Source organism: Capra hircus, chromosome 19 (assembly GCF_001704415.2).
Source record: "Capra hircus breed San Clemente chromosome 19, ASM170441v1, whole genome shotgun sequence".
Classification (NCBI taxonomy): Eukaryota; Metazoa; Chordata; class Mammalia; order Artiodactyla; family Bovidae; genus Capra; species Capra hircus.
The window spans coordinates 28,736,348-28,757,230 of record NC_030826.1 but is presented as its reverse complement, the minus strand read 5'-3'; the positions used below and the strand labels follow the sequence as shown (position 1 = coordinate 28,757,230).

The 20,883-nt window shown below is 48.0% G+C and overlaps 1 protein-coding gene across 1 annotated transcript in view; it reads right to left on the bottom strand.

The window, feature by feature from the left end:
- GLP2R (glucagon like peptide 2 receptor) overlaps positions 134-20,883 on the bottom strand; it is a 44,435-nt gene continuing 23,685 nt past the window's right edge. Inside the window, exons 9-13 of the mRNA XM_005694224.3 lie at positions 20,415-20,484; positions 16,910-16,998; positions 8,979-9,117; positions 3,876-3,917; positions 134-2,875 (exon numbers count right to left, since the gene is read on the bottom strand). Coding sequence (XP_005694281.1) covers positions 2,540-2,875; positions 3,876-3,917; positions 8,979-9,117; positions 16,910-16,998; positions 20,415-20,484 — 676 coding nt within the window. The 3' untranslated portion in view covers positions 134-2,539. The remainder of the gene's footprint in view (positions 2,876-3,875; positions 3,918-8,978; positions 9,118-16,909; positions 16,999-20,414; positions 20,485-20,883) is intronic.

Sequence of the window (20,883 nt, the reverse complement as noted above, 5' to 3'; positions counted from 1 at the left end):
CGCAGCTCTTTTCCCCATTCTTGGCCAAGGGCAGTGCACCAGGTTCTCCAGGGGTGGAAACCTTCAGCTCCAGTGAGAAACCAATGGAAAAGAAAACACAAATTCAGTTTTAAAACTTATTTTAATCATTAGCAGAACAAAAGCAAGCAGTCTGTGTGTGGCACCCCATTTGTGGAGTGAGTGAGTGAGGACTTATTTACAAACACTTTTTAAAAGTCCCTTTTATAAATGGCCGGGCCTTGAATAACTGATTCTCAATAGCATCCAGTACTCCCGAGACATTTGTTTCCTTTGACGTATGTGTTCTGAACCTGTTCTCAACCAGCTATGCTGAGAACCAGCTAGGAATTCACACAGCCCAGCTTTCTAGGTGCTAATAAGCCAGTGAGAAATGGAAGAAACTTTTACAGAACGAAAAAACTAGGGCATAGATCTTAATGATTGAATTGTGGATAATCTGGACACAAAAAAGAAACCTTTGCTTTGCTATGTACTTGCCTAAGGTCATTGCTTCAGTTTCCCCTGGTGCAGAGCAGAGCCAGGCCTGGGAGGAGGGGAAGATGGGCACTTCAGGTACAAATTTAAGGTGGGTGACCAAAAGCTCGGTAATCAAGATAAGTAATACTTTGATATAATCATTTTAAAATAAAAATTAATGTTAAAATGTCCATTATGAGCAAAATATTAACATTTTCTTTCTGGCTGCATTCCACATCATGTAGGATCGTAGTTCCCCAACCAGGATAGAATCCACACACCCAGCAGCGGAAGCATGCAGTCTTAACCACTGGACCACCAGGGAAGTTCCTCAAAAATTTTTAAAGTCAGGACCAGACCCTGCGTTTATATCTCATGGTCCCACTTAACTCCACCCTCAATCCTGGCCTGGTTCCAATAAAATATCATTTTTATGAATGGTCCCTGGGCTGTAGCTCACGGAATTGTTGTTGCTTTTTTATCACACTGAAATAGTACTTGACGATTGTGGAGTTTTGTTTTTGTTTTTGTTTTCAGTACTCTCTTCAATTTTGCACCTGAACTGAGATCCTCACTTGCCTCATCCTGGTCCCTGTCCTGCTGCCGAGTGTCCTTGACAATGGAGTTGCCAGGTGAGGTACCAGATATACAATTAGACTTGAATTTCACATAAAATATATCCCATGGGATATACTTAGACAATACTATTATTCATTGATCCAAAATTCAAATTTAATTGAGGATTGTGTATTTTTAACTACTGAATCTGGCAACCATACTTGATAAGCGTCATACCTCCCGTCCCCCTAAAATAAGGCAGGATTTGGCCCCACAGCAATATATCCGGCCCACCCACTCATGTACAGTTCACATATTATAAAAGCAACACTCCTGAACACCAAAACCCTGTTTCCATAGAGCATTCCTCCTTTGACCTTCCTCAGCCTCTCACCTTACAGTTTCAGTCACTGAACTTGTCCCTAAGCCTGGGCCCTCCTCTGCCTCCAGAAACATCCTCCACTCAGGGCCTGCAGCACAACTCATTCCCCATCGGCAGACTGGGTTCCCTAGCCCTGGCTCCCTCAGCACCCCCTTGACACGTCCAGATCACCCACAGTCCTCTCATTTCAGCTGGGTACCCTCCAGCTCTTAGCATCAATTTCCACAGGAGGAGTAGAATTCTTATCAGTGGGGATTTAGGTCAGGGAGAGCAGTGGGTAAACCCCCCAGGGAAGCAGGTACAGCCATTGATGGCAAACCAAACATAGCAGAGAACAGTAGGCAAGTAAGGCTTGAAGAAGTCAAACTCAGAAAGGCAGATGGAGCTGGAAAGGTGAGAAAACAACAATGGCAACTTTCAGAGGGGCCCTGGGAGCTGGGGCCAACACTCCAAGGAAGGATGGGCTTGTCTCGGGTCAAACAGAACTCCCGTGGAGTGGGATCCGCACTGTCAGAGAAGGAGGGCAGGCAGGTCACAGCCTAACCGCTGAATGCAGAATGCCGCAGGCCTCGCTGGACCAGCGGCCAGCTCAGAGGGGCTTCTAGTTCCAGCACATCCTGCCCTGGAGTTTCAAAATGTAGGCTTGCATCAGAATTGCCCGGGCTGCTTGTTATTCAAGTCCCATCACCGGCCATCTAAGTGCTCAGGTGCGCTCTCTCAGTATCTTTGCCATGAATGAGCAGACTCTGCATGTGAAACACTTGGCAGGTTGTCCTGGGACACCCTGCTCCCGACTTCAGATGGACACCTGGTGAGCGCTGGCCTCTGTTTCAGAGCCGACATCTCTCTCAGTCCTCAGGCTCCAGTCACTTGAATTTAGGGCCAGCCCAGGAGGCTAGTGGTCATTCTGGAAAACACACCTCAGGGGTGATGAGGATGACAAGGGCAGGCAGAAGTGGTGAGGGTTTGCAGCCTCCGTCTATGGAGCAGGGAAAGCCTGGAAAGAGTTGTGGCGCTGGAGAGAGCCGGGTGTGCCCGAACGATGCTCACCCTGCATCTCCAGCTTGGCCGCCGCCTCCAAGTGCTCAGAAGTCCTCGGGAGCCGGTGCAGTGGGCTCCTGCCTAGATCTCACTCTCCTCAAAGATCTCCTCCATGGTGTGCACCAGGGTGAAGTCACCCTCGCTGCTCTCCGACAGGCTGCTGCCGCGGGGCCAGGCTGCGTGGCCTTGACGAGGCGGGGTGCCCGCCACCCCTAGGCTCTCCCTGGTCGAGTGCAGGAGCCGCCCACCACCAGGCAAGGGCCGCGCCTTCTGCAGTGACCCAGAGTTGGTCCCTTCCGAGAGCTTCTTGGGACATTTCCCCAGGAATCGGAAGTTCTTCCCCAGGACCCAGGCTCTGCAGCCTGAGTGGTGGGCTAGCAAGAAGCGGGCCCACTGCTTTCGCAGCTCGGCCTTCACCTGCCAGGTGAGAAGAGAGCAAGGTTACTGCCCGGGAGTCATTGAATCCTGCATCCACTCAGCAAATGCGTGTTGAGTGGCTACTCAGGACCACCCTTCGGAAACTTGCGTTCTCACTAGGGGAGAGGAAGAGAGAAGCAAACACAGACATTTGAGCAGAGCAGAGGGTGGTAACACCTGAGGCTGTTAAGCAGGACCACGGGAGGAGGCAACAAAAATATGAGACACAGTGTTTAGAAAAGGACTGTGTCAAGGTGGCATTTGACACCTGCTTGATGAATTAAGGGTCCCTGCGTGAAGACATAGAAAAGGCAGCAGTGAGCAACAGACAAGGTTTTGCTGTCAAGCAGCTTACATTCTAGTGGAAGGTGGCAGAGATCAATATTTAAACCTGGGGTTGGGAGGGGGAGGGTGAAAGGGAGCTGGAAATCCCACCGGCTCCTAAGTCAGGAGTAAACTGCTCCAGCCTGGGCCCTTCCCGTTTTCAAGCCTCTTTCCAAGTGAGCAGAGAGCTGGCTGGGGCTCTGCAGCCATAATAAATGTAACCACTGTTACGAGGCAGGGGACCTTTACCACACACACCCCAGGGTAACACCACAGGGCAGGGACTGTTGCTACTCCCATTTACAGACTGAGGTTCCAAGAGCCGTGGTGACCTAACACAGAGCTCCTAAGCGGGTGAGTCTTCACGGCTTGATGTGAATTTTTGGACTCTAGGCCTGCAGCTGGTTCCCTCTATCACACTTTGATCCTCCTGGCTGGCATAGCTCCAGCAGGACCATGCTTGGGTTCTGTAAAGAAAACTCACCCCAACACCTTGTCCCCGGAGTCTCAGCTGCCTCTTCTCTCCACTGGACACTCGAGGTGCCCATTTGTCCCAACACATGCTGGTCACTGCATGTCTCCCCATGGCACTGTCATATAAACTGAACCCTCCAGGGGGCAGCAGGATGCCAGCCCCAGCCTTGCAGGAAGCTAGAAGTCAGCACAGAAAGCTTACCTCTCCGTTAGTGAAGCAATACTGCGAGGCCACCAGTAGCCCCTGGAATGAAAGGAAGAGGTGGTGTGAAGCTCTGCTCGGTAGAAGATGTGTCTGAGGGTCACTTGGAATGTCCGCAGGCCAGCCCTAGTCTCAGCAGCTTCTGCAAGAGGCAGGCAGCTACTTGCTTGTGCTAACTAGTTAGTCTAGTTAGTATGTACTGGTGACATTAACTCGGATTTCCATGGGGTCTCTTCTTACTTTGACACCCACCGCCCATATCAGCCAAGGCATTTGCTTAGGTGGTCATAGGTCAGTGATGTGTGTGTGTGTGTTAGTCGCTCAGTTGTGTCCGACTCTTTGCAACCCCATGGACTGTAGCCTGCCAGGCTCTTCTGTCCATGGGAGTCTCCAGGCAAGAATACTGGAGTGGGTTGTCATTCCCTTCTCCAGAGGATCTTCCTGACCCAGGGATCAAACCCAGGTCTCCTGCAATGCAGGCAGATTCTTTACCATCTGAGTCACCAGGAGAAGCCCAACATCATTTATCCAGTTATACAAATACTGAAAAAGGCAAATGTCCCATTTCTACTTGTCCATAGTGGGCAATTAAACTATTTTTGTTTTTGCCTGACTTGCATCCTTTCCTGACCCTTCCCCAGTCCCTGGGCTTCTGGCAGGGCTGTCAATCATGTGGTCCTCATGTTCTGTGAAAGCTATCATCACCATAAGCTGCTCAAATGGTCATGTGACCCTAGCAGCGCCAATCACAATTCTTTTCACTAACAAAGAAGGCTTCATCTCTTCCCCACATTGGCCAACTTCAGAGTCAAAGTCAGTCTGGAGACACTCGAGGGCATCTCTCCCAGCCACACAGAGTGAGCCCATCTGAGAATAAGGCCAACAAAGAGAAAAGTTGAGGCTGGAGATTGTCAAGAGATGGGTTTCGGCGATACTGCTATGGCTTTCCTGAGACACGAGGGTCTCTGGGACTTAGACTGTGTGGCTGATACACTGGAGTTCTATATGTGTGCAGGACGCAAGGGCTTGAGTGTTTATGGGAAGAACATCATAAAATGCCAGGACTCACAAGGAAAGGACACAGTTCCAAACAGAGAGTGAAGGTCATGGCGTAGGCTGACTCCTCCATCCCTCTTGATAACATTTCCCTCATCTACTGTTGCTAGGGTGGGAGGTTTGGTGCTGGGAACAGAGCTGGAATTGAAAAGGAATTATAAAATGTTGTTCTGGGGGGGCAGATTTTTATGCTCGTCCTCAGGGAAGCCAGAGATCGCCATGCGGGCTGACACGACATCAGTCACGTGTTTGGATTCTGCCCAGGGGCCGGGAATTTTCCTTCTCCTGGGCACCTTTAATCCATGGCTACAGAATGGCTCTGCTCTAGGGCTCCTAAAGGGGGCACAGTGCAACCAGTTTACCGTTCTCACACACTCGGTCTCCTCGGAGGGTCAGAGCTGCTCCGTGCAGTTGGCAGGGCAGGTGTTATTTGCCTCTGGGTCTAGGATATTAGAACAGGGTGCTGAAACTCTCGTGAATCAGTTGGCTAAAATAGGATTCCACATCACAAGTGTGTCTTTCACTTCTTTGCGTTCCTGAGTCATGGATGGAGGAACATCCTGGAGTCTGGTTAATCCTTGTTCTAGATAAAGCAAGTGTGAAGGGCTCGGCCCCCGAGCAGATGGCTCTCACCCCATATGTCACCACCACATGGCAGTCTCTCCACAGATCCCTTGAGAGCAGCGGGAGGCTGATGAAATCCTCTAAGCAATAAGACCTTGGGAGAGCAAAGGCTCCCCCACCAAAGCAGTTCAGTTCAGTCGCTCAGTCGTGTCCGACTCTTTGTGACCCCATGAATCGCAGCACACCAGGCCTCCCTGTCCATCACCAACTCCCGGAGTCCACCCAAACCCATGTCCATTGAGTTGGTGATGCCATTCAACCATCTCATCCTTTGTCGTCCCCTTCTCCTCCTGCCCTCAATCTTTCCCAGCATCAGGGTCTTTTCCAGCTCTTCCCATCAGGTGGCCAAAGTATTGGAGTTTCAGCTTCAACATCCGTCCTTCCAATGAACACCCAGGACTTATCTCCTTTAGGATGGACTGGTTGGATCTCCTTGCAGTCCAGGGGACTCTCAAGAGTCTTCTCTAACTCCACAGTTCAAAAGCATCAATTCTTCGGTGCTCAGATTTCTTTATAGTCCAACTCTCACATCCATACATGACTATTGGAAGAACCATAGCCTTGACTAGACAGACCTTTGTTGACAAGGTAATGTTTCTGCTTTTTAATATGCTGTCTAGGTTGGTCATAACTTTCTTTCCAAGGAGTAAGCATCTTTTAATTTCATGGCTGTAGTCACCATCTGCAGTGATTTTGGAGCCCCAAAATATAAAGTCTGTCACTGTTTCCGCTGTTTCCCCATCTATTTGCTATGAAGTGATGGGACCAGAGGCCATGATCTAGTTTTCTGAATGCCAAAGCAGTAAGGAAAGGAAACTGTTGGATCCAGTGCTGATTCCCGTGGCGGAGCCACTAAGACACAGCCCCCTGATTACACACCTGCTCACCTGAGCTCCCACCTCTGCCCAGTGGCCTGGGGGGAAGAGCACAGGGGCATTCAGGAGGGCAGCCTCTGCCCCGGCACGAGGCTCTCAGTGGGCTTTTGGCTCTTTCTGGAGAGCCCATCTGATTCCTCACCCTCCTCAGCAGTACTCTGGGGGAGCAGGGCTGTAGGACCAAGTGAGCAGTGCGGTAGCTGGTCTCCAGAGACCACCCCAAGGTTTTCTCCCCTTCCTTTACGTGACTCCAAACATCAAGAGGTGGATCTCATCTTCCCTCCCCTCGAGGCTGGGATGATCTTGTGACTCCTCCTATGAGCACAATGTGGTGGGAAGTGACATTCTGGGAATTCTGACCCTCCCTCTTAGAACACTTGCTTTGGGGATGTTCTGGGAGTCCAGCTGCCATGCTTTGAGGCACACAAGATACACGGAGAAGCCATGTGGAGGAGGATGGAGGCTCTCTGATCCATATCCTCAGCGGAGCTCCCACACAACCGTCCATGGCAACATCCAGCATGTCAATGAGCCATCTTGGATGTTCCAGACCAATCCAGCCTTCAGATGTTTGCAGCCTCATTCAAAGATGACATGTATCAAAAGGATCACTCTGACAGCCCAGCTCACAGAATCATTCAGGATAATAACATAGTTACTGCTTCAAGCTACTTCTTCTGGGGCTAGTTTGTTACACAATAATGGGTGACCCAAACATGCTTCCAGTCACCAGAGAGTTTGATAGGCTAGGATTCTTTCTCAGAAATCTGACCCACAAGACTCCACATGAATGTCTGATCTTCAGCTGGCTTTGGGTATGTGAGATCAGCTGATCGAGGGGTCGCTTGACGGATCAAGCTCTCTAAGGAAGAAAGGGCACCAGATACTTCTGAGAGAACAGCTGTAGGCTTTTTTGTTGTTGTCATTTCTCGTTCGGGATTACATTTTAAAGACGATTAAGACCAAGCAACATAGGAAACCCAAATGACTAAACTATATAGCCTTTGAAATCCCCCCAAAAGATTGAAATAAACATGGTTTCAAAATGAAAAAAATTATCAGTGTGTGCTCTCTGTTCAAAACTATGTGCAATTCAGCTCTAACAGAAGGGAAAAAGGGCCATTGTCCGGTGACCCCTACCACCCCTCAGGCTCTGTCTCCCTGGCCTCTGGTGAGTGTGCAGTAGTCAGGGGTATTTTCTTTACTCTGCCCACAGATTCTCAGTACCTGACAGTGTCTGCTGGTGGTGGCTACAGGACTCTGATATAGGGACTTCCCTGGTGGTCCAGTGGCTAAGACCCCATGCTCCCAATGCAGGGAATCCAGGTTCGATCCCTGGTTAGGGGACTAGGTCCCACATGCAGCCACTAGAGTTCATAAGGCACAACTAGAAGATTCTGCCTGCCTCAACTAAGACAAGGTGCAGCCAAACACATAAATAAAAATAAACATTAAAAAAGACTCTGCTATAGGAAACTTGGGTCTGACCTTCACAGAGCACCTGAGAAGCCCTACTGCATAGCGGTTACAAGCAAGGCTTAATCTCTGAATGCAAATCTCATCTCTGCTACTTGTTAGCATATGCAAAAGTTCCTCTGAGCCATGGATTTCTCAACTATTAAAACGATAGAAGAGTCACTCCCTCACAGTGAGAATGTGAGGATTCAATGACGTTTATTTTGACCCAAACAAAACCACTTCTGGTGGCATCTCTGCCAATGCAGGAGATGCAAGAGACGTGGGTTTGATCCCTGGGTCAGGAAGATCTACTGGAGAAGGAAATGGCAGTCCACTCCAGTGTTCTTGCCTGGAGAATCCCATGGACAGAGGAGCCTGGTGGGCTACAGTCCATGGGGTTGCAAAGAGTCAGACGTGACTGAGCACAGCACAGAAAATCACTTCAGCCAGCCTCAGCCATCTGGGTCTGCAAAGCTTAGGCTCTAGATGAGTGGGGAAGTCATCTAGAAAGTTCAGCCCAGGAATCCCATGAAAGAGACCTGAGACAGACCTGCTAGGTCCTACCTGGATTCCTGCCCCCCAGAATCATGAGAAATGATAAAGATGACTGTCATTTTACTCCGCTAAGTAATGGATGACAGTTTAAGCGATGGATGAGCAAAATGCCTAGGTACCTCAGCCACAGCTGGCATCTCGTTTCTAGATTCAGCTCCCACACAACTGTCAAGGTTCAAGAGCCTCCTGGTCTCTACCCACTGTTCATTTTGCACAAGCTCTGCGGAGAACCCAGCAAAAATAGGCACTTAATAAAAGACTCCATGCTGACACTCGCAGAGAAAATGACTGTGAGTCACGCCAACTACTACAGAGCAGGAAGCAAACCACTTTCCCTTTTGTAGTCACCAAGTCATGCTGGCAAGATCAAAGCAACATTTCCCTCTCCACACCCTCCTAATTTAAAAGGCCCTAGCTGATCAATCCTGCCATTACTTTTTTCCACCTGCAGGCTCTCGAACTTCTGAGTCTGTATGGATCAAAGGCATTAGGCTTCCTAGAAAGGCAAGAAGTCCTTGTTCAGACATCTACTTACATGGAAGGAGCTCAGAGTCAATTGAATGAAGAGTCGTATAAGTCTTGGAAATCCTTCAACTTGATCATCAGTGATGAAAGAGAAGAGAATCTCATGAACGCCCAATAAAGGGATGAGGACCAGTGTGGACTTGGCCAGTCTGCAAATAACAACCGAACAGGTGTCATGAAAGCCACCCTGGGAACAGGCAACATTTTCTCCTCTTCTGTGTACTGACCGTGCTTAGTCGTTCAGTCGTGTCTCTTTGTGACCCTATGGACTGCAGCCCGCCAAGCTCCTCTGTCCATAGGGACTCTCCAGGCAAGAATCCTGGAGTGGGGTTGCCATGCCCTCCTTCAGAGGGTCTTCCCAACCCAGGGATTGAACCCAGGTCTTTCGCATTGTAGGCAGATTCTTTACCATCCAAGCTACCAGGGAAGCCCAAGAATACTAGAGTGGGTAGCCTATGCCTTCTCCAGGGGGAATTTCTCAGCCCAGGAATTGAACTGGGGTCTCCTGCACTGCAGGGGGATTCTCTACCAGCTGAGCTACCAGGGAAGCCCTCTAGGGTAGCTCTAATCGTATTGATAAATAGTTGGTTTTTCTGTTTGTCTCCTTGGGTACATACACATTGAATGCCCAAAGAGCCAGTATGGTCTTGTTTACAGATGCATCCCCACACTTGACTCATGGAAGATGCTCAAAAACCGTGAATTAGATGGATGAATGGATCCCCCCATACAGATTATGATATACCTACAGATCTTAACGTTGTGTTTGATGGATATATTCACATGTACATGAGTGTCCCCCTGGGACATTACACAACAAGTTTCTATTACCTGGCCACCAAGTGTCTCTACTTCTTTCTCTAGTCAGGACTTCAACGTCAATGCCTTACAGAGCCGGAGAAGGGAAAGAAAATGACTTGCCCAGGGTCACACAGCCACTAAGTGGTACCTCCCAGCCCGGAAGCAGTGCTTCTGACCTCACACTCAGGCCTTGCACACTACAAGCAGGATTTCATCATCTGTCCCCATGCTGCTCCCAACCCGACAGCGAGGGCAGCAGGAAATGAGAAACTGATCCTTCTCGTAAAAAGCACCGTGTGGACACCGCTGTTGTATACACTCTACACAAAAAAGACAAACATTCCTTTGTACCACCCACATGCAAATACACAGCTGGGACCCAGACATTCCGTACCGCATACCGGTGGTTCCCGAATGGGCTGTGAGAATTCCTACAAAGCTTTGGGGGGAAAATATATATATATATATATATATATATATATATATATATATATATATATATATATATATATATATTATTGGTTGGCTCTCAATAGAGCTTCATGGGCCCCATGTCAACCCCCTGAATCAAAATCTCTGGAGGTTGGGTCCAGGGAATGAGGATTTGTAAAGGACTCCCCGTGGGATATCAAGCAGCCACATTTGGAAACAACTTCTCTTCACTGTTGAGCAGCTTAATTTCAAACTAACTACATGAGCAAAGGTGACTCACATTTGGGGCATAAACAAAGCTACTGTCTGATACACATTTGGGGAAAAAAGAGCTTAAATGTAATGATTTTTTTTTTCCCAAGTCACTTGTCTTAAAGGGCCAGACTAGGAGAAGGTTCCTTTCTCCTCACTGAATAAAAACCCATGGAGTTAAAGATGCGGAGGGACTTCCCTGGCAGTCCAGTGGTTAAGACTCTGCACTTCCACTGCAGGGGTTCAGTCCCTGGCCAGGGAACTAAGATTCCACATGCTGCATCTTGAAGTCAAAAAAAAAAAAAAAAAAAGGTGTGGGAACAGAGAGGGTCAGCAGCCCCCATGTGCAGTATCTTCAGGGAGGTTTAATTTTATCCAAGAGAAAGCATCTACTATGAATCTTGTGTTTGAATGTTTTCAGTGAAAAGAAAACCCTCACCTTTGCACCCTAAAAGGACCTACAGCCAATAAGAGTTGAGCAGGAGTCACCAAGGAGAGGGACGCCCCCCACCCCCAGCACGTGGGCTGAGCGTCCCAGGACAGAGCCCCGGGACCGAGGCATGGAGAATCTGAGATGCAGCTACCGGTTAGGTGGTCCTCCTGGGCCGAGCTCACGCCTACTAGAGCTCCCACACCCACCTGTGCACGCTCACTCAGCTGAGCCACATTAAGGTGTTCCCAAGCAGAGACTATGTCGAGAGTTTCGGGTTTTGCTTGTTTGTCTCTCTAATTTCCAGGAGTGTCTTAAATCAGAGGTGGCAAATTGGCTTCCACGGGTTATATTTGACCTGCTGACAGCTTTTGCTTATGCTAGGTAGTGATCTTTGCTATTGGAGCCGCCCTTAAATAATGAGATTTCAAGCAAAGAGGTCCAGATGTTCAGCTTCTTTTGAAAAGTGGGGAGATCTGGCCAGGCTGGGCCCCAGTTCCTTGTTGCCAATCGGCATCTACAGCCGTTAGAGGGAACACGGTTTCTCCAACCCAAAGAGACTGTTTGGCCCTTGAAAGCATGTGAGTCTTTGACCCTTGCTCTTAGTTACTTAAAAAATATTTATTTATAAAAATATTAAAATATGTATGTATTTATTTATGGGTTATTTTAAAAAAAAAGATTTATTTAGCTGTATTGAGTCTTAGTTGTGGCACATGGGATCTAGCTCCCAGACCAGGGATCAAACCCATACCTCCCTGCATGAGGAGCTCAGAGTCTTAGTCCCTGGACTACCATGGCAGTCCCTATTTTGGATTTTAATAACACATACTTTCATGCACGTCTTATCATCAACTTATTCTCAGGGCCATGCTATGACATTATGTTTTTTAAATAAACTGTTCATCTTGAAACACTTTTAGATCTACAAAAAAGTAGCAAAGATCACACAGAGAATTCCCACATACCCTTCCCTTCCCCTAATGTTTAAATCTTACAGACCCGTGGGACCTTTGGCAGCACCAAGAAACCAGTGTTGGCACGTGGTCAATAACTATCCTCCAGACTTTACCCAGATTTTCACCAGCTTTTCCAATAACATTCTTTACACATTCCAGAATCCAGTCCAAGGTCCCCGCACTTAGCATGGAAGAATTGTTAAGGAATGATCATCTTCTAATGACTTTTTGGGTCATTTTAGTAACTGCTATCTCTCTGTGCATATTCCATAGGAATTTCCCATTCCTCATATGATTCTGAGTTCTCTTTGGACAAAAGACTATTTACATCTCTGTTTGGATGAAAATCCATACGTACCTGTAGCAGCTCCTCTTCTGAACTGTGTTTATGCCCCGTTTTCATCTACAGTCGTTTGTTTATTTTAATGGTTTCGTTTACTGCAGTCAGTTAGCTCTTCAACTGGAGAAGGAAATGGCAACCCCACTCCAGTATTCTTGCCTGGAGAATTCAGTGGACGGAGGAGCCTGATGGGCTGCTGTCCATGGAGTCCCACAGAGTTGGACACAACTGAAGTGACTTAGCATGCATGCATGCATTGCAGAAGGAAATGGCAACCCACTCCAGTATTCTTGCTTGGAGAACCCCAGGGACAGAGGAGCCTGGTGGGCTGCCGTCTTTGGGGTCGCACAGAGTCAGACACAACTGAAGCGACTTAGCAGCAGCAGCAACTCTTCAACAAATATTTATTGGGCATCTGTTCTGGATACGTGAGTAAGTACAGAGAGTAGGAGGAGGAGCTGGGGCCAAAGGCAGTGGGACTCGAAGACAGTACCTGGGGCCGGGGTTTGAATCCCAGCACTGCCAGTTACTAGCGATGTGGCCCTGGGCAAATTATTTAACCTCTCTACCTGTAAAAATAAGGATTATACTACTACTATCATATGCAATGTTAAAATAATAATACAAATATTATTATTAATAATAATTCCTAACATTGCCATTTTAAGGACTAACTACCATGGGGCCAACCCTCAGACTAAACCATACCTGATATGTGAAGCATAATCAATAACACTTAGTTGTCACTATTTTTAAAGAAGCCATCTCTCCCTCAGCTTGCTCACAGTCTCAGTGACTTGGATCAATTTGTCTTCCATTTCTGACATTTTTCTGAAAGTCCTTTATAAGTTCACTAACAAATGGTTCTGGGCTTCCCTGGTGGTCCTGTGGTTAAGAATTTGCCTTGCAATGCAAGAGACACCAGTTTGATCACCCGTCCAGGAAGATGCCACATGCGGCAGGGCAACTAAGGGCACCACAACTATTGAGCTGCAACTGCTGGAGCCTGTGCTCCACAACAAGAGAAGCCAGTGCAATGAGAAGCCCATGCTGCATAACTAGAGGGTAATCCTCGCTCTCCACAACTCGAGAAATCTGCAGGCACAGCAATGAAGACCCATCACAACCAAAGACAGATAAATATATTTTTTAAAGTTATGTACTTTAAAAAATAAAATAAAAATAAATTTTTAAAAAGACATGATTCTCCTTTATAAGTTCATTAAGAATCCTGCCCCATGCATCACACAGAAAGTTAAGATCATTTATCTAGGAGGAGCGTGTCACCTCTGTGCCGGGAACCACAAGGAACAGAGAACTCCCTCCAGGCTGAGGGTCTACTGGAGTCTGTCCACAATCCAGGGACACTGCTCTCTCTCCAGGTCTGCCTCAGTCGTCCTTTGCCAGACCATGCAGCTGAGCTGGTTACAATTTACTGCTTGAATGATGGAAGCCGGGGAATGAGGGATAGGATTACAGAAGGTTCTGGAGTCCTAGCAACTTGCCTCTTTGGCGAGTCTCAAGTGTGTCTAATTTAAACTTTCCTAAAATATACTCCTGGAGGGGGTCCAAATCTTGAGAACTACATTCTGAAAGTTCTCGAAAACCTGGGAGAGTTGGAGGCCGGACTGTTCCTACCAGAGTTTGGACAAAATGCATTGGCTTCATCACCCCCTTCTCCTCATCCTTGCAGGGGCCCCAGTAGAGGGGGATGTGGAAGAGGAGGACCTGCCAACATGGGGGAGGGCAGTATGAGCTGAGTGTGCTCATGACCCCTTGGGGTGACAGGAAGCAGCCCTCCCAGCACTTAGAAATGAGGGAGTTAGCACTGCTCAGACAGAAAGATGGGCAAGGGCACAATTCCCTGGACCAGGTGGTAAAATATGGTGGCCCAAGAGACAGATCCCTGGGGACTCCCCTCATAGTCCAATGGTTAAGAATCTGCCTTGCCATGCAGGGGCTGTGGGTTCGATCCCTGGTTAGGGAACCAAGACTCTGCACGTCACAGGGCAACTAAGCTCAAGCACAACTATGGAGCCTGCGTGCTCGAGAGCCCACAAGACACAACTGGAGAGTCCTCGTGCTGCAAAGGAAGATCCCATATGATGTATCAAAGATTTGTGTGCCACAACTAAGACCCAATGCAAATAGATAAAAAGAAGTAAATTTTTTTTTTTTTTTTAAAGAAAAGAGAAGTTTGAGAGCCATTGTCTTGGATAACTCTAGAGAAGAGCTTGGAAAAGAGGACGTCAGGCTGCTTAGAAACATACTTTTCATGGTCCAGCCAGAAAATTCCATGCATCTGGTCCCATGGTCTGTGTATTCTGAATGTGTATCAGAATCTTCTAGGAACTCTCCTGCAAGAAGTCCATGGGCGGGGAACACTGGTGGTCCAGTGGTTGCAATCTAGAACCTGTGCTCACAACAAGAGAAGCCCCCCACGCAACTAGCGAAAACCTGTACACCACAACAAAGACCCAGCAAAAGAACCCCCCACCCAAAAGAAGTCCATGTGATGGGGCTCCATGCCTCGATACTGAATCTAATACCCAGTGGAGGGGCTCATGAGTCAGGGCTTTGGGGCTGGCTATCTGGTGATGCTTAACATACCCAGGATGGAAAGCTATCATGGGGGCCACTGAGGGTCTGCAGCTCAGGGATGACCCAGTGGTCCATGGTGGGCTTTGGCAGGGTTTAGGCACTCTGTCTGTGTGAAAGGTGATGCCTTGACACTTGTCTGCCCCTGTTTCTGCCTCTTGGGAGTGCTGTCCTCTGATGGGTTTTCATGGTGACTGGGTTTCCCCGGTGCCTGGCTAGTGAGAGGATTCCCCAGTGAATGGACCCAGGCAGGGTAGGGGGGAGAAGCCCTGCTCTTGGCCTTGGATCTCCACCCTCAGAGAGGGGTGAGACGCTTAGCCTTGGGAAAAGGGCCAGAGAGGCTGTCAGCCACTTGGAGGCTTGGCCAAAGGCGCCCAGAAAGACACATAGCTCTGTGTGGTCCAAGCCAGCCCAAATACCCCCCGGCAATGGGGGTTTGCATAATATCTGAGCCAACAACTGTATATATTTGCCTGGTCCTGAACTGTATGTGTTTATGCTCCTGGAACTCCCGAGGGTAGGGGGTTCGGCTGATAGGATTTGGGGTCTGGAAACCCCAGGCAAATACTATTCATTGCGTCTAATTAGGACCTCCTTGAACCCTCATCACAAGTTGAGGATGGGTCTGGGGTGACTCTCCCAGGTGACACACCAAAAAGCAGGCCTGGGGAGGCCAAGCGACTTGCCCAAGGTCAATCCAGGGTGAAGGTCAGCATCGGCCCTCCTGATTCATTCTACACCCACATCCCCATCCTTGGCGAGCTGGAATGTGTGCTCCTCACAGATGGGGTCCCCATCCTATTTTCCTTTTACTTGAAGAACAGTGACAGCACATCATAGACCCTCATTGAATGTCTGTCGGAAAAATGAAAAGCGGCCTTCCCAGCACACCTGGCTCAGGGTGGCTTCTGGCCTTAGAGAGGGAGAAGTCCAGCTATACAGCCACTCTCACACACCTCTCTGCCCCTGGTCTGCCACGTAGACTAAAATCTCTTAGGTTTTGAGCAAAACTTTGGGTTAAAACACTGCATCCCCAAGAAGCACACACATGCTATGGAAAGTAGAATAACTGGGAAAAGAGGAGGGGAGGGGGACCTTTGTCTCACGTTCATTCAGCATTTGATTGACAGCAACACAGAGGTAAGTAATCACCCACGATCTGACACTGTGAGATGGGACTGTGGTCGCCATGGAAACAGAACAAGGGATGCAGCAAAAGTAAGTCCCAGAGAAAGCATGACTGTGTTAAAAATGTACTTCTTTGGGCTCCAAAAGTTTGTGATCATATTACTTGAGGTCTTGCTGCTGCTGCTGCTGCTGCTGCTAAGTCGCTTCAGTCATGTCCGTCTCTGTGTGACCCCAGAGACGGCAGCCCACCAGGCTTCCCCGTCCCTGAGATTCTCCAGGCAGGAACACTGGAGTGGGTTGCCATTTCCTTCTCCAATGCATGAAAGTGAAAAGTGAAAGTGAGGTCGCTCAGTCATGTCCGACTCCTAGCGACCCCATGGACTGCAGCCTACCAGGCTCCTCCATCCATGGGATTTTCCAGGCAAGAGTACTGGAGTGGGTTGCCATTGCCTTCTCCAGCTCAAGGTCTTAAAAATACCCAAATACTCTCTTCTGAGTTGTTGTTGTTCAGCTGCTACGCCATGACCAACCCTTCTGTGACCCCATGGACTGTAGCCCACCAGGCTTCTCTGTCCATGGGATTCTCCAGGCACAGATACCGGGGTGGGTTCCATTTCCTTCTCCAGGGGCTTCTGAGCTACACTGTCTTTTATTCTGTTACCTCAAACAAGGCAACTGTCCAGCTCCCCTCCATGTGATTCTTTCCTGTCCCTGTAAACCACCCACTCTTAGGGGCATTTTTCACAGTTTCCTCCTGGGAATGTGTGTGCCCTTGATTACTCACCACTGACTTCATTTTCACGGGACCAGAAGTCCTTGATCTTTAGCAAAAGCCTTACATGACACCCTGACACTTTTTTCTGAGGGGCTCTCACAGACACCATCATCTCAGGAGAGAAACATACGAATGCCATTTTCTCCCTTCCTGGGACATTAGCCAGAACAGCCAGAAGGGGTCAAAATAAACTTTGACTGTTCAGTACTGACCTCAGGCCACTCACCTGTATTTATAATCTCTGAAGCACATTTGATGAGCTTTGAGCTTAGAAATGAGAAGCTTGAGAATTTTCAGGAAGATGAAGAAATTGACCTTGAAAAAAAAAAAGCAGATATAAGTAAGTGATCGACTCTATGTGGCTATGAATATCAAGGTTACCCTAGACCCAGCCATCAGATCCTTGTCCATGGAAATGGAATGGGGCAGTTAATAGTCAGGGTAATCACCTCTCTCCCAAAGGCCAGCTCAACTGAGAGCCTGGAGAGGATTCTAAAGAGTCACTTATCCTTCTGGTTCTGGGAGACCCACCGCAATAGCCATCTGAGAAAGTCAAACTGACATGTACATTACTATTTTTAATTAAAATTATTGAGGGACTTTCCTGGTGGTCCAATGGTTAAGAATCCACCTTGCAATGCATGGGACACAGGTTCGATCCCTGGTCGGGGAAATAAGACCCCCACATGCCACAAGACACTGCCAAAAAATTTTAAAAATAAAAATAAGTAAAATAGAAAAGACTTTAAAATGCCTCTATGCAATGGAGAAAGAGCCCATAGAGATGGTGGTCAGGTTACAGTTAATGGAATAAAGTCTCTATAGACATTGAGCCAACACAATACTGATGTCCTTGTCTCAAACCACAGACTGAAACACAAGCTGAAGAATCCAACATGTACCTGTTATTACTTGTCTTATTGGCCTGGGGAAAATCGATACTCAAAGCTAAGAGGACAGGGTTTCAGGCAAGAGGCTATGTATCCAAGCTGCAAGCCAACAGGGAGAAGGGAAATTCCCAGCCAAGGAATATTTAGTAACAGAACACTTAAAGGCAAACTAAGTGTAACCAAGTACTTTATCCCCTTTAATGGGATATCTGTTTTTCATCACAAAGAGAAAACGTTGTGTCCTTGGCTTAGTGGCTTGTTGAACTTGGGCATTTTTCTGTAAGCCTAACAGGGAAAGGCACGTATTTCAGGGAATTAATTTCAACCAGGACTGTCTCGTAGGAAATGAAGGTTTGTGATGAGCGTTTTGATTCATTGTTCTTTTCGTCTTCCAGAGACCAGACAAGAGAAAATGGGCATCGACCACTGACACGAATGAAACACCAGCTTGTGGACCACAGAACCTCCATCCATCCAGGTGCCCCAGGACTCAGGGCTCAGCAGTCACAGTGGGATAGAGCGGTTTCTCATCTGTACACCATCTGGAAAGGGGCTGAAGGGGGACTTTTTTTTTTAACAAGTTTTTTTTTTTTTTTGGCTGCACTGGGTCTCCATTGCTGTGTGCGGGCTTTCCCAAGTCACAGTGAGTGGGGGCTACTTTGTGTTGTGGTGTGCAGGCTTCTCATTGCGGTGGCTTCCCTCCCTCGGCGCACAGGCCCTAGGGCATGCGGGCTCAGTAGCTGCAGCTCCCAGGCCCTAGAGTGCAGGCTTCCACAGTGACAGCACGTGGGCTCCATTGCTCCACGGCATGTGGACTCGTCCCAGATCAGGGATTGAACCTGTGTCCCCTGCATTCGTGGGCACATTCTTATCCACTCTGCCACCAGGGTCCTGAAGGAGGGCATTTTTTGAAGAACCAAGCCAACTTCTGTTGGATTCTGTGACCAGACGTGGGACACTTAGGATCCCAAACATATAAGGCTATTTTTCCAGCCCTAGACAATACAGAATGCATTCAATTCAGTTCAGTTCAGTTGCTTAGTAGTGTCCAACTCTTTGCAACCCCATGGACTGCAGCACACCAGGCTTCCCTGTCCATCACTAGCTCCCAGAGCTTACTCAAACTCATGTCCATCAAGTCAGTGATGCGATCCAACCATCTCATCCTCTGTCATCCCCTTCTCCTCCTGCCTTCAATCTTTCCCAGCATCAGAGTCTTTTCCAGTGAGTCAGTTCTTCGCATCAGGTGGCCAAAGTATTGGAGTTTCAGCTTCAGCATCAATCCTTCCAATGAATATTCAGGACTGATTTCCTTTAGGATTGACTGGTTTGATCTCCTTGCTGTCCAGGGGACTCTCAAGAGTCTTCTCCAACGCCACAGTTCAAAAGCATCAATTCTTCAGTGCTCAGCCTTCTTTGTGGTCCAACTCTCATATCCATACGTGACTACTGGAAAAACCATAGCTTTGACTAGATGGACCTTTGCTGGTAAAGGTCCTAGATGGACCTGATGTCGTTGCTTTTTAATATGCTGTCTGGGCTGGCCATAGCTTTTCTTTCAAGGAGCAAGCGTCTTTTTTAATTTCAGGACTGCAGTCACCATCTGCAGTGATTTTTGGAGTCCAGGAAAATAAAGCCTCTCACAGAATACATACAGTCAAATGTACTGTTCTTGGTGACATTTCTTTGGCACCACCCAGCTGCCATGCTCAGATCTGGGTCTACAGGTTGGCAGGGGTGGTTGTAGCAAAGTGGGGGCTCAGAGTTTGCTGTCATGTAACCCAAAACTCATCTGCCTCCCCGCCACCCTGTCAGCCCCCTCAACCCCCTCTGCTCCTGCTGCATGAACTAAAATACCTACATTAGAACTACTCCTTTGGGTTAAAACACTCCATTCCTAAGAGCCCTGCTTAAGGAAGGGCACACCAAAGGTGAAGGGTGGCTGGAGGGGGATTTCTCTTTATCTGCGCACTCGTTCATTTTTACAACAAGGAAGGATTCAATAAATACCTATGATCTGACTTGCTCTCATGACGAGAAGAAGATGGGATACAGCAAAGGAAAACAACCCACATGCTGCAACCACTGAAGCCCAAGCACCTAGATCCTGAGCCAAGAAGAGCCACCGTAATGAGAAGCCTGCACACCGCAACAAAGAGTAGCCCCACTCACTGCAACTAGAAAGCCCATGCTCAGCAATGAAGTGCAGCCAAAAATAATAAGTAAATATGTATGTTTTAAAGAAATAAAGGCCCTTCCTCTGCAAGGTCTCAGAGTATCATCACCAACTGACTCTAACCCTCAGCACAGTTTTGGGTTAATAGTGATTGACTGTGTTTTTCCCCCCTCTAAAAGAAGCTTCCTTAGTCTCCCCTCTCTCCTGCTAATAGTGTTGAAATCCAGGCCCATAGCTTTGCTGTTCCTGGACTTGTCCATGATTGAAGACCCTGCGGCCCCAGGGTTTGTCCACATCGAAGACAGTTGATAGGGGGTCACCGAGCTGACTACGGGTTTCCTTACATAGTCTGAAAACCCAGAGAGAGAGAGGCTTAGAGTGTGAGCCTGGATTTAGGTCCTGAACCAAAACAAGAAATTTCTTTCTCGTGTGAGAGGGGATTATATGGCACACTTACTGCTGCCACGACACAGCACCCAAGGGGAGTCTCTTACTTGTTTCTTCTCGTTCAACAGATCGAAACCACGGCTCAGCATCTTCATCTCGAGGGCTCTGGCCCAGGTTCTTTCTGAGTCAGAGAATTTGATGGGAGGCAGGGAAGGGGGTGGGGTCCTCCACAGCTGCTGAGCTCAGAGAGGGAAAAGGGTGGGTGGGGTGGTCCTCACCATTATGCAGAGCAGCATGGGTCCTCGGATGATCCACCAGATATTCTTGTTCCTGTTGGTTCCCCAGCACCTAAGGCAAAGAGTGGGCTGTAGAAGACTTACAGCTGAAACAGTAAAGACCCCGAGCTCCCTGGAAGAAGGCTCACTTGGTGTGGGGAGGGAGGGCTCAAACCCCTTCTTATTAGGTCGATACTTTTATTTTTTGGTGAACCAGGAAAGTGGTCTTCATGCTAACAGCTTGCAGTGTATCCTTCTACATATTTTTCCCTGTTCATACAAACATAAACTATTATACGGGCACACCTCATTTTCCTGTGCTTCTGTTTGTTGCACTTTGCAGATACTGCGTTTTTTACAAATCGAAGGATTATGGCAAGTTTGCATCGGGCAAGTCTATTGGCGCCATTTTTTCCAACAGCATTTGCTCACTTCATGCATGTCTCTGTGTCACATTCTGGTAATTTTCACA